General features: G+C 41.8%; 1 protein-coding gene across 5 annotated transcripts in view; it reads right to left on the bottom strand.

Moving 5' to 3' along the window:
• Hnrnpr (heterogeneous nuclear ribonucleoprotein R) overlaps window positions 1-11,845 on the bottom strand; it is a 40,061-nt gene extending 28,216 nt beyond the window's left edge. For 2 of the 5 annotated variants that reach the window (XM_013034324.1, XM_013034327.1), the window contains exons 1-4: window positions 11,692-11,800; window positions 6,041-6,159; window positions 4,605-4,712; window positions 2,509-2,622 (exon numbers count right to left, since the gene is read on the bottom strand). In XM_013034324.1, coding sequence (XP_012889778.1) covers window positions 2,509-2,622; window positions 4,605-4,685 — 195 coding nt within the window. In that variant the 5' untranslated portion in view covers window positions 4,686-4,712; window positions 6,041-6,159; window positions 11,692-11,800. Of the gene's footprint in view, window positions 1-2,508; window positions 2,623-4,604; window positions 4,713-6,040; window positions 6,160-8,342; window positions 8,512-11,691 lie in introns of all 5 variants that reach the window. The other 3 variants (XM_013034314.1, XM_013034317.1, XM_013034309.1) reach the window with 3 other exon arrangements.
• Window positions 11,846-13,070: the final 1,225 nt, after the last annotated feature.

The raw sequence follows: 13,070 nt of genomic DNA, 5'->3' as shown, positions 1-13,070 counted from the left end.
AAAAAAGCCGGAAGTGGTGCTGTGGCTTAAGTGGTAGAATGCTAGCCTTGAGCTGAAGAGCTGAGGGACAGCGCCCAGGCCCAGAGTTCAGGCCCACAACCGGACCCAAAAAAAAAAAAAAGAAATGTACTCATTATCTTGCACAAGTAATTGTAACCTCTCTATACAGTATTTTCACAATTAAAAAAACAAAACCAAATAAACAAACAAAAAAAAACTATCATTTAAGCGAGTTTAAATTTTAAGTTAATGAAATAGAGTAGCCAGGCGCTGGTGGCTCACGCCTATAATCCTAGCTACACAGGAGCCTAAGATCTGAGGATCAAGGTTCAAATCCAGCCCTGCCAGGAAAGTCCATGAGACCCTTATCTCCAATAAATCACTCAGAAAAAAACCAGAAGTGGCACAGTGGCTCAAGTGTTAGAGTGTTAGCCTTGAGCTGAAGAGCTGAAGGACAGTGCCCAGGCCCAGAGATCAAGCTCCACAACCGACAAAAATTTAAAAAAAAAAAAAATCTTTCATGAAATACTGTGAACACATTATATTTTTATCATTATAGTGGCATTAACTATATACAAGAGTAGTACCAAATCCAAAAAGTATCTTTGCTGGTTGAATGCAGGAGTTTATGCCTCTAATTCCAACTACCTATGAGAGAGTGTTCAGGAGGATAGAGGCATCAAGCCAGTCCAAGCAATAAAGTTATTGAGATCCTATCTCAACAAAGAGGTTGTGGTAGTACACACCTGTAATTCCAGCTACAGGAGAACTCATCCAAGGGCTGGCTCTTAGCAAAAACCCACAAAACCCTATCTGAAAAATAACCTAAGTCAGGCGCTGGTGGCTCAGGCCTGTAATCCTTAGCTACTCAGGAGGCTGAGATCTGAGGATCATGGTTCAAAGCCAGCCTGGGCAAGAAAGTCTGTGAGATTCTTCTCTCCAATAAACCACTAGAAAAATGGAAGTGGCACTGTGGCTCAAGTTACAGCGCAAGCCTTGAGCTGAAGAGCAGAGGGACAGTGCCTAGGCCCAGAGTTCAAGCCCCCACGACAGACCAAAAAAATAAAATAAAATAAAAAAATAACCACATCAAGGAGGGTGCTGGTGGTTCAATCCTGTAATCCTAGCCTCTTAGCAGACTGAGATCTAAGAATCAGTTTGAAGCCAGCCCAGGCAAAAAAAAGTCCATGAGACTCATTTCCAACCCCAGAAAACTGGGAGTAGCACTGTGGCTCAAAGAGGCAGAGTGCTAGCCTTGTGCAAAAGAGCTCACGGACAGAGCCCAGTCGCTGAGTTCAAACCCCACAACTGACAAAAACAAATAATAACCTAAAACAAAAAGGGCTGGGGCATGACTCAACTGGTAGCAATTCACTGTCTAGCAAATATAAGACCCTAAATTCAAGCCTCGGTGTCATCAAGAAAAAAAAAGTAAGGATTAAAACCGACTAGCTTAAAGAACAAGAACTGCTTAGTAAACACCAATGCATTCAGTTTCTTTTCTTTGATTCCACACTGTTCTCTTGTGCAAGCCACCTAATCAATAATGTGCCTCATTAAGTACTGAGAGCATTTTGTTTATGGGAGAGGCAGAGAAAAACAAGCATGGCACAAAACTGCTGACAGTAAAAACCAGAACTGATGGTAAATGTGGCTGCATACTATAAGATTGTTTCTCAAAATCCAAACCAACACAAAAAGATCATGTACTCGGTGTGCAAGTATAATACTAAAAGCTGAAACAAAAAAAAAAAGTACTGCTGCTTTTCTCTTATTACTGAACCAAGCAATGGTTCTTGCTAATAACATGGTTTTAGCAACCAATTCCAGGAACTCTGAATTCCTTTCCTTCATAAAGTATTTGAGTATCTATACAAAAATTATCTTTGTCAATGAAGGCCATAAAATACACTCAAAATAACAATAGCTAAGGGAGGAATGAGAGGGAAAGAGGAAATAACTTACACTAAACAAATAACTTACACTAAACAAAGAAATGTAAACATCACCTGATATGAAAGAAATAATTGTATTGTCAAAGCTCATAGAATTCACGAACTTTATGAACCATGATAAAGACAATTTGCCTTGCAAAGATTAAAAAAAAAAGTAGGGGCTGGGAAGGTGGCTCATTGGTAGAGTGCTTCCCTTGCATGCATGAGGTCCTGGGTTCAATTCCTCAGCACCACATAAGCAAAAAAAAGCCAGAAGTGACACTGTGGTTCAAGTGGTAGGGCACTAGCCTTAAGCTAAAGAGCTAAGGGACAGGGCCCTGGCCCAGAATTCAGGCCAGCAAAAAAAAAAAGAAAAAAAATATATGTGCGTGCGTGTGTGTGTGTATGTAGCAAGGTGATATATAGCAGGGTGATACACTTCTAAAATGTGCAACATGCCTTATGAATTTATATTAAAAAATAACAACAGCTATACTCTGAAAGGAGTCAAGTACTTTCCTCATCACATAGATAAAGCAATTCATATACTGGAAATATTTTGTTAAACACTTACCTCTGTTCCAATTCCAGGTTGTACACCAGAATAAACACTGTCTGGTGGAGGACCACCATACTTCCTCTGTCCTGTGGTTACATCCAAAGTATAACCAGTCCTCTCAAGCAAGGCCTACAGACAATTACATGTACAATTATACATATTTATATTTAATATTCATTTAAGTCCATGTGTTCATCTTTCCCAAACAATACCATAATATCTTAGGACATGTATTTTATAGACAAATATTTAAAAAGTCAAAATCCACCTCAGTTCCACCTACATGTTCCTCTTACATACAGGTTAAACAGCCACAGGCAAAATAAATCTCTAAGCATACTCTACTTTTCTGGTATAGAAAAAAAGAAGGATTTAAAAAAAAAAGAAAAAAAGAAGGATTAAAGTTAATACACAATGCTACTATTCTGACCAATGCTACTATTCATACTTATGAACCTCATCTTTTACCTCCTACACTCCAATTAGACCATCTTACTTATTCGTTCTCTTTATATGCCACAGTCTTTCCATCAATATATATATATTTTTTTTTTGGGGGGGGGGTCGGTCATGGGCCTGAAGTCTGGGCCTGGGCGCTGTCCCTCAGCTCTTCAGCTCAAGGCTAGTGCTCTACCACTTGAACCACAGCACCACTTCTGGCTTTTTTTTCTGCTTATGTGGTGCTGAGGAATCAAAGACAGGGCCTCATGCATGCAAGGCAAGCGCTCTACAACTGAGCCACCTTCCAAGCCCCCCATCAATATTCTTTTTGTGTTTATGTACCAGTCCTGGGGCTTGAACTCAGGAGCTGGGAGTTGTCCCAGAGCTTCCTTTGTTTATGGCAAGTGTTCTCCCACTTGCTCAACAGCTCCACTTCTGACTTTTTTAATAGTTTATTGGAGATAAGAGTCTCAACAACTTTCCAACCAGGGCTGGCTCTGAACTGCAATCCTCAGAACTCAGCCTTCTGAGTAGCTAAGATTACAGACGTGGTGAGCCACCAGCACCCAGCAGTAAGTTATTTTTTAAACAATTAATTCATAGAAGGTTCACATAGTTTACTATTTAGAAGTTTTACAAGAATATGGTTATGCCATTTTGCAGATGAGGAAAAGGAAAGCATAAAAGTGTTCCATATAAGTTAGCTATATAAATAAATATGCTGGGCACTGGTGGCTTATGCCTGTAATCCTACTCAGGAGGCTGAGATCTGAGGATTGTAGTTCAAAGCCAGCCCAGGCAGGAAGTCTTTCCTCCAATTAACCACCAAAAAAAACAGAAGTAGCTGTAGCTCAAGTGGTAGAACACTAGCCTTGAGCAAAAAAGCTCAGGGACAGCGCCCAGGCCCTCAGTTCAAGCCCCACAACTGACAAAAAAATTAGTTATGGCAGGAATCATGAGTTATATTTCCCGTCTAAAACATGAACCATCTATACACATAAAATAACATTACAAATTATAAAGTCTAGGCTGAGAATTCAGCTAAGTAATAGACACTAGCCTAATATGTGAGCCCTCAGGTTTTACCTTTTGGCACTAAAAAAAAAAAAAAGTCCTTCAGTATCAAGGTATTAACATCCATTTTACCAATAATTAGGTACACACAGGAAAAGTACTCTACTTTTTTTTTTATTACTTAGCTTATCTAAGTAATAACAATGATAATGGCTCACAGTTCTTACTGTTATTATAACTTCTTGGTACTATTCTAACTGCTTTACATATTTAGTTCATCCTCACAAAACCAGGAGGTAGGAAAAATTACCACCCTCATTTTGTAAAGAAACTAGAGGGCTCAGTGGCAAAGCACGCTTGCCTAACAAGTGCAACGTCCTGGGTTCAATCCTCGTACCAAAAAAAAAAAGAAAGAAAGAAACTAGAGTATATGAAAATTCAAAAGGAGGAAACCAGTTGGAACAGCATCTCTTTACCATGAGAAAAGAAATTAAGTACTTAGAAAGAAAGTGAACCAAGAAATCTTTACCTGATATATCCAAGAAGCTACAATCAGAACATCAATAAACATGTCACTCCTGGGCAGAACAGGATGGAGGGTAAGTCTGAATTAAGGCTTTCCATGGAACATTACAACTATCCGAATCAAGTTTTACCTTGATTTTTGCTTCATCAGGTCCCTTTGTGGACTCTTGTACCTTGCTGCCCTGTTTCTCTCTTTGCCTGTAGGTCTTCATAACTCCACATAAAAATGCACTTTTGTTCTAAAACCAGCAAGTAATTAAATAAAAATAAATCACCAAAAATCTTCAAAAAGTCAACTGTATAATTAAATTTACATTTGAGAACACCAGAATTGGACATTATTCATTCATGCAGCAAACACTGCTATACCACTAAGATGGTGCAGACCTCAGGAGCTCACGTTTGCTACCAAGTTAACACAGCCTCCTACTTGCTGATATTTAGCTGAATCTAGACTAACTTTGCTAGATGAAACAATTCCACCACTCAAATGCTGAAGTGGAAAAACCCTAAAGAGCCCAAAGAGAGTGAGAGGCCCAGAGCTCAAGACCAGTACCTGCACAATAAAATAAAATAAAAATTCAGAACAAGTCAAACCTGTAAAACCTAGTTACAATTGTCATCAACTGTGGCCCTGATTTTAAGGGCTTTTTTTGTTTTGTCGCTTTTTTGTGCCTGAGCTCTTGGCTTTTTCACTCAACGTTGTTGTTCTAACCACTTGAGCCACAGTTTTATTTCTGGCTTTTTGGTAGTTAATTGGAGATCAGTCTCACAGACTTTCCTGCCTGGGCTAGCTTTGAAATGAACTGAGATCCTCAAATCTCAGCCTCTTGGGTAGCTAGGATTAGAGGCATGAGCCACCAGTGCCCAGCCTGATTTTAAGTTTCCTTTTTTTTTTTTTTTGGGGGGGGGTCCAGTCGTGGGGCCTGAATTCTGGGCCTGGGCGCTGTCCCTCAGCTCTTCAGCTCAAGGCTAGCACTCTACCACTTGAGCCACAGCACCACGTTCCGCTTTTTTCTTTTTGCTTATGTGGTGCTGAGGAATCGAACCCACAGCCTCTGGCATGCAAGGCAAGCGCTCTACCACTGATCCACCTTCCCAGCTCCCTGATTTTAAGTTTCTACATAAGCGTGGGTGAGCCGGTGGCTCACGCCTATAATCCTAGCTACTCAGGAAGCTGAGGTCTGAGGATCACAGTTCAAAGCCAGCCTGGGCAGGAAAATCCGAGAGACTCTTATCTCCAATAAACCACCAGAAAACCAGAAGTGGCACTGTGGTGCAAGTGGTAGAGTGCTTACCTTGAGCTGAAGAGCTGAGGGACAGTACCCAGGCCCCACAATCGACAGAAGAAAAAAAAAGAGTGGGGGGACACATCTGCTTTAAACCTGTGCTTCTGAAACTGCCACAGATCTTTTTCCTTTCAATTAACTTTTTAAGAAGAGGAGAGTTCCTCACAAATAAAAATACCTTTTTCCACTGGGGGGAAAAAATAATGTGACTGATAGTCACCAGTCACAGTACCAGTGACCACTAACTGCTAAAAAGAATTTTAAAGCAAAAACCTTACCTGAACATGTGATAAGTCACTCTCCTTGAACTGTTGTAGCACAGATAGAGCTCCTTCTTCATTAAATTCTCTGAGAGCATCAATTGCTCTTTCATCAAGATCGACATAAGCTACCAATCCTAAAAATTAAATTGAAAAGGGGTAGCATTATTGCAATAAAAGGGGCAAGCTAAACTGTCTTATTCAAGTCTACAAAGAATTGTTATATGTACTAACTATATTTTCATTTAACTATATGCATACAAGCAGTTTATACAAGTACTATGAAAAGGTCAAGTACAAACATGAAAATAAAGTCAATAGCTACAAGCAAAAATTTCAAAAACAAAAAACACCCTAAAACTCATTTCCAACTCCCCAAACAGCACTGTCTTCAAAGTTAAATCTGATGCATATTCCGGACTACAGATTTAAGCATTCACACAACCATCTATGTTAAATGGTAAAGAATGCACTGTATTTCCCAAAGACAAACCTTCAAATTGTGGATTGTTACAGTTCACTATATTAAGAGGTAGGGGAGAAACAGGAAAACAAGTTTTATTTCTTTCCATCTCCAAAGTGTCTCCCTCCTTAGCACCAAAGATATACTGAAATGCATTTATCTGAGCACCTACTTTGCTGCAGTCAGAATGTGGAAAGGCATAATTTTAAACTCTTCTACAAATGCAAGTGCAGCTTGAATAATCAATTCTAAAGTCGTATTTTAAGGCACTCTGTTCTTCAACAAGCTTAGACTCAAAAGAAGCTGTGATATTCACAACTGTTAATAATTACCATCTTTCAAATGGCAACAAGAACTGTACCAACTTGCAACTTAACTCAACAGGAAATATATGCACTGAATTATATATATATATATATATATATAGTATATTTAACTGCACACAGAACATCTACTATTTTTAAAATAAAATTTAGTTCTATTAAATGTGTTATATTTATCTCTCTATAAAGGAAGTTTATTTCAGAACTGATACAATGAAAAATGAAAATATCTGACAGATTAAAACCCCCAAATCCATGACTCCAGTTTGGTAAAGCTAAAAAGAACATACAGTAACTTTATTAAATAACTGTAATGCCACTGGCAAAATTACTTTGTTTGAAAAAAAAAAATGTTGCCACCATTTGTTTTAAAGGCTCAAAATGAGCATGCATAAGTAAATTGGAGTTTCCTTACTTGAACATTCCATATACCACCCAAAAGCCACAACTCAGGACAATCATCATCATCCATTTGTTCAATCCAGTCCTACATCAAAACCATCAGCCTCTTAGCAATAACAAAACACTCTACAGGAGAGCATCTCTGAGCAGATCACTGCCAATTCTCTATGGCAGAATATCACAGAAAGTTCCTGAGGACTGATTTTTTTCAGACAGGATCATCACCCAGGAGTCATTTTTATAAGTCATTTTAGTATCTAAAATTATCCTTAGCTGCCCAGATTTAAAATACTTTTAAGAACAAAAAAGGAGCAGCTATTTGTCTACTTAGGACACATTTCTGAGAAAGACAATTTTCCCCCTTCTCTTCTCTTTCCCTCTCTCTACCCCCAAATCTGGACAGTCACACCGAACACACAGCTCAAGAAAAGTTTCCATCTATGGCCCCAAAGGAGGAGGGCACATTTATTTATGAACAACGCTCCCTAAGGGTAAATATTTCTCTCCTCTGTAAAACTTCAAACCACTTACAAACAACCATAGTAAGATGTTCAAATGTGCTTAAACTCTTAACCATGGGACTTCTCGATTTAAAAATAATAATAATAACTGTTACAAACCAAACACTGAGAGATGTGGATTTCTGTCTGTCAGAAACTAAACAGGCCACAAACTCTCAAAGAGTCTGACATAGTATCATTTCAGACAATACAGAATAGCTATTCCTCTTATTATGCCACCTAATCAGACCTAACTGACTTAACAATCACTTTTAAGAAGCTAAAAGTAGAAAAGTAAAAAGCAAAATGATGACTGATTTAGAGTAAGGAAAAAAATATAAAATTTGGTATGCTGAAACATACATTTTAATTGGTAGTAAATCTAAGACAAATTGATGTACCATTCAGAAACAACTATGACAGCATATTCAACTGAGAAGGCTTCAAAATAATGAACAGGAATATCAAAGTCAAACCCAATATGCTCTCAGTGAAGGGAAAAGTAACAAATATCAGCTCTACACAGATCAGAAACAGTAAGCATTATTTAACCTTAAAAAAAAAACTATAAAATTCAAAGTGGTTTGCCCTCACTTTCATAACCAGTCAGAAACAAGAAATGCATATTATACCTGTCTGAAATATTTCATCAAGTCTTTCTGCCACCTTCTGTGGGAGGCCTGCCTCTATCAGTGTCTTGTAGTGTTCTGTGTGAGTTACACTGGAAGTATCCATTGGTTCTTCCTCTTCTTTTAACTGTACCGCATTACCATTCACCTGATTAGCCATTTTATTATGCTGCTGGAAAAAATTCAGGAGCTATATTACATTAAGCCAGAAATAACTAGTTTGTAGGACAATGCATGATTTATCTAAACTAATTTGTACACATGCTGCTAATAACCACTATCCAAAATAATATTTTATGCCTTCTGTGATTTATCTGAACTAAATTTGCAATAAAAATCCTGTGAGACTATATGAAATGTACATGGAAGTAATAGATCATTAAGGAACTTCATGTACACCTACTTAAATAAAGGCTTGAATTTACTGAGGGTAGACCCTGCTGATTAACGAAAGCAGCTGGTGTGTCCTGGTGAGCAGATCAACAAATCATCTCAGAATCCTAAAAAGCCTCTCACTTCTCAATTCTTAAAGTTTTTGAAAGTTTGGTTTAAAAACAGAATAAACGCCCACAGATCACTTAATTTTTAAGACTTTCAAATTTGCCTAGCTCTGCTTCAAATGCAACATCAGTGTGAAATCCCTGCTGAGTCTAGTTCAACATGCTTGCTATGGCTTGGGTTTTCTCCACCTCACTTGGACAACAACACAAAACACAACTTTCACATTAATTTTTGCTCTAAGATTAATTTGCTATTCCCACTCACAGATTTAAAAGAAAAAATGACCAAGTTTTAAAGCAAAACAATTGTTTCAAGCCCACACAAAAACAGTGAGCTATAGTTGAGGTTGCTTCTTTAAAAACTCATGGACACATGTTGAATTTTTCTTATTAGTAAAATAAGGATGTTAAAAAAAATATCAAAGAATGGAAAACTTCTTCCAAATAACTTCAAAAAACACTACCTAATTGGGTAAACTTCAGATTTCTCAGATAAAGCTACCAAAAATTATTTTGTATGTTCAGCCTGCATGTTAATGCTGAAAATGGACCAACTCCCCTGAGAGTAAATAATAAAACCAAACAAAGCCAGTCTTTAATACTGCCTCAAAAAATCAGGGAATTAAAGTATGTTTATCTCTGCTAAAATTATGTGAAGATAACAGGCAGCAGAATAAAGACACTGCAGCAAACTGAAATAAAAGGCATGAAGATCCATCTTCATGAAGAAAATCAAGAAAGATACCGAGTCAGCTACAAGTCTCCTAAAAAGCACTAATTCAACCCAAGAAACCACACTTCCAGATCGCTTATCAAACTGTGCAAATGACCACAGGCAATTTTCCGTCTTAAAGCAAACTCTTCATTTGAAACTCTACTGATGTTTAGTTGAAGTTAAAGAAAGGGGGAAGACCAAAAGAAGCAGGTAACAGAGTAGGAAGAACAGAAAATGTACAAAGTGTTACTATGAAAATGAGATAAACAATAGCTTGATTTCTCAACATTAAGACTTGATAGCCCTCAGATGTCCACGTGAAGACAGACTGCTTAAACTCTGGGTGGATGTTTCTTAAGACAGCCTCAAGTTCTTGATGAACCAGCAAAAATGAAAACATTCCCAACTGGCACAGTTTTGATCAAGAAAGTATTATCAGATAAGATGACTGTACCTAAGGTCTACAAAGATGCATCCTAAAATTGAAAATCCCTGTGAACACAACAGTTCTATTTTCTATGTCCTCCCACTCCCAAATGCTGTAAGGCCACCACAACTCTCAAGTTCTCAGTGCCACAAGGCCTTTAACGCACTACACCTGCAAACACTACTATTTGTTGTTGTTTTTTTAAAAGTAAATTAACGGAAAAGTTCAATGAACATCTATTAAAAGTTCTTTTTAAAGTATGAATAAAGTAAAAAGACAAGTGTATTAAGTACAAGATAGAAATAATTATGACTAGCAATTCATGGCAAAGGCTCTACAAGTTGATATTGAAATTGTTACTTGTTTTATCAAGTCTGTAAACTCTAGCAAATTAAAAAAAAAAGTAGATTCCAGAAAATAAACCTTCAGATCAAGAGAGCAAACAATTCTCCCTTCAAGCCGAATACAAAGTGTCCTTTAAAAGACTTTTTAATGTCATATGAGACCATTTAAAACTCATGTCAATTCAACACAATGCCACACAGCCAAACCATATTTCTGGATGCAGCAAATATACTAAGGTGACGGGAATCATCTGACTTGAACATTTTAGCAAAAAGTAGACATTTAAATGAGATTTTAAAAGTTGCTGGGAGATTTGAGAAGTCAGTAGACCAGCTCCGACCTGACTTTTTCGGAACATCACTGCGCCAAAGCTTCACGTTTAAGAGACGGGCTTTAAAAGAACCAAAGAAATGCAAACTAACGGTTGTCTATCTCCCGGCCCCGTCGGGAGCGTCCAGCCCTGTCGCCTACCACAGAGTCAGGAGACGTCGATTCCGCCTCTTAAGGACAGCAACAATCTCAACACAGGTAGTGTGAAAGGATCCAACCTTTCAAGAACCCCTGGGCTTCCGCTGCTTAAATTTTGCCGACACGGCTTTATGTGCCGTGTAAAGAAAAAAAGAATCGGTTTTTGGTTTGGTTTTGGTTTTTTTTTTTTCTTCTTTCCAATTTGGAGCGCCATTGACAAATCTCAGAAATTCTCTCTCCGGCGCCGCTTGAAGCCTAAGTGTCACGGCCTCTTTTAGTCATTTTTTCCTTCAAATCTAGGCTCGAAGCATGCAGAATGGGGGAAGGGAGGGAGGCTGGCTTCCCACCTACAGCAGCCCTTTTCGGCTCCGGCTCCCACAAAAGTTTGCTCCCGGCTCGGGTCACCCTGGGGTTTGCACCCCGCCCTCTGCCCACCCCACCCCCTCGAGCCCGACCCCGGTGGTCAACACACACCCCACTTGCCGCCCAGCCGAACGGTGCCGCGGAGCCCAGCCAGGCGGCCCCGGCCGGGACGACAGCCGCTGGGGTCGGGGGCCGCCTCGGGCCCTCGGCCCAGACGAACGGCGGGCGGAGGCGGGAAAAGCACGGCCGGCCCGGCAAGGCCGCGCGGAGAGAGCCGGGACAGGCGGGACCGAGGGAGCGGGACTGCAGGGGTGGAGAGGATGAGCTAGGGCGAAGGGGCGCCGCGGCGAGGCGAGGCCGACAGCTGCGCGGCCGGACGAGGCCGAAGCCGCCCCCGGCCCATCCCCGCCCCCACCCCCGGGCCTCGGAGCCAAGACCAAACTGGGGGAACAAGGCGCCAAAGCGTGAGCCGGGCCGAGTCGGGTCGGATTGGGGCTCCCGGCCCCTCCCCCCATGGGCCGGCGCGAGACTCACCAGGGCAGAGCAGGGGCCGGCGGCCTGGCCCGTGAGAATCAGCGCGAGGCGCTTTGAAAACGACTAGAAATGGCGCGCGCGCCACCCCCTCCCCCCCCTCATGCACCGAGACGCGATCCCGGCAGCACGCGGGGTTTCCCGGAACTGCTTCCAGGGACTCCGAGCTGCCGAGCAATCACCTCGCGAGGCATCCTGACAGGCAGCTCAGAGGACCAATAGTAGTGAGGCAAAGCAGCCCACGCCGGTCGCCTAGAGAACCAATCGGTGCAGCCATCGGTTAAGCCAATGAGAGTACTCAGCGCTACTGGCTGGGGCGCCTCCGGGGCGGGGGCAGGCACACAAAGGGGTCCGTGGTGGGAGACCCTGAGAGAGGCGAGGCTGCGGGGCACTGTGCCCCGGGTGGCTGAGGCTCCTCCTTCCTCATCTGCCGCGGTTGCGAGGCCACAAATCTAAGCTCGGCGCCGCGTGGCCGCCTCGCGAGCCCCGCCCCCTCGCGTCCGCGTCGGCCGGACTCGGCGCTCGGGCCGGGCGCTGGGGCCGCTCTTCGCCCCAGCCTCTCTCTCGCCGGCCGGCTGGCGGTCACCCGAGACACGCCCATCGCCACGCGTTGCGTTCCCTGCCTGGAGCATCCTTTTTGGCCTCTACATTGGGACGCGTTGGAAGGATGATTTGACCTGTCATTTCGCTGGAGAATTTTTTAAATAGAAAATCATTCCTTGTAACGGCCGGAAAACTGCCCTTTTCCGTCCCCGTGGCTCCTTTCCACACGTCGAGGTCTGTAGGGGAAATCGCTAAAGGGGCTATATGACTCGAGCTGTGTGTGCACAGATAACAGACCTTGCACACACACACACCGGACTTGGAACGGATTGACATGCATAAAGATACACCCTTGAAGCGAAAGATGATGCTAGGTAGGAAACTGGTTTCATTCCCAAAGGAGACTAATTCTTGCTTTTCTGAAACATACCTCTCACCCTTCACTCCTATTGTGCTCGCCTTAGCCCAAACCTAGCTCCCCCCACCCCCACAGAACACACACACACACCCCAAACTCAATTCTGTTGAGGGAGCCCTGTGGGTCCTTCCCTCCCAACCTCTACCTCGTAGGAAATAGAGGTCAAGTAATCATCAGTTTCTCAGGTCAATTTATTGTTGTCCTATTATGACTTGAATGTACCTCACCCCACCCCTAAATCTCCAAAGCAGTAGTGGTGGGAGGTGGGACCTAATGGGAGGGGTGCAGGTCACTAGGATGCCACCCTCATGAATGGATTAATGCTGGTTACTAAAGGGCTCCAGACAGTGAGTTTGATCTCTTGTACTCTCTCTCTCTCTCCCTCCCTCCCTCTCCCTCTCTCTCCCTCCCTCCCTCCCTC

Source organism: Dipodomys ordii, unplaced genomic scaffold (assembly GCF_000151885.1).
Source record: "Dipodomys ordii isolate 6190 unplaced genomic scaffold, Dord_2.0 Scaffold6, whole genome shotgun sequence".
Taxonomy (NCBI): domain Eukaryota; kingdom Metazoa; phylum Chordata; class Mammalia; order Rodentia; family Heteromyidae; genus Dipodomys; species Dipodomys ordii.
This window is presented reverse-complemented; position numbering and strand designations above follow the sequence as displayed.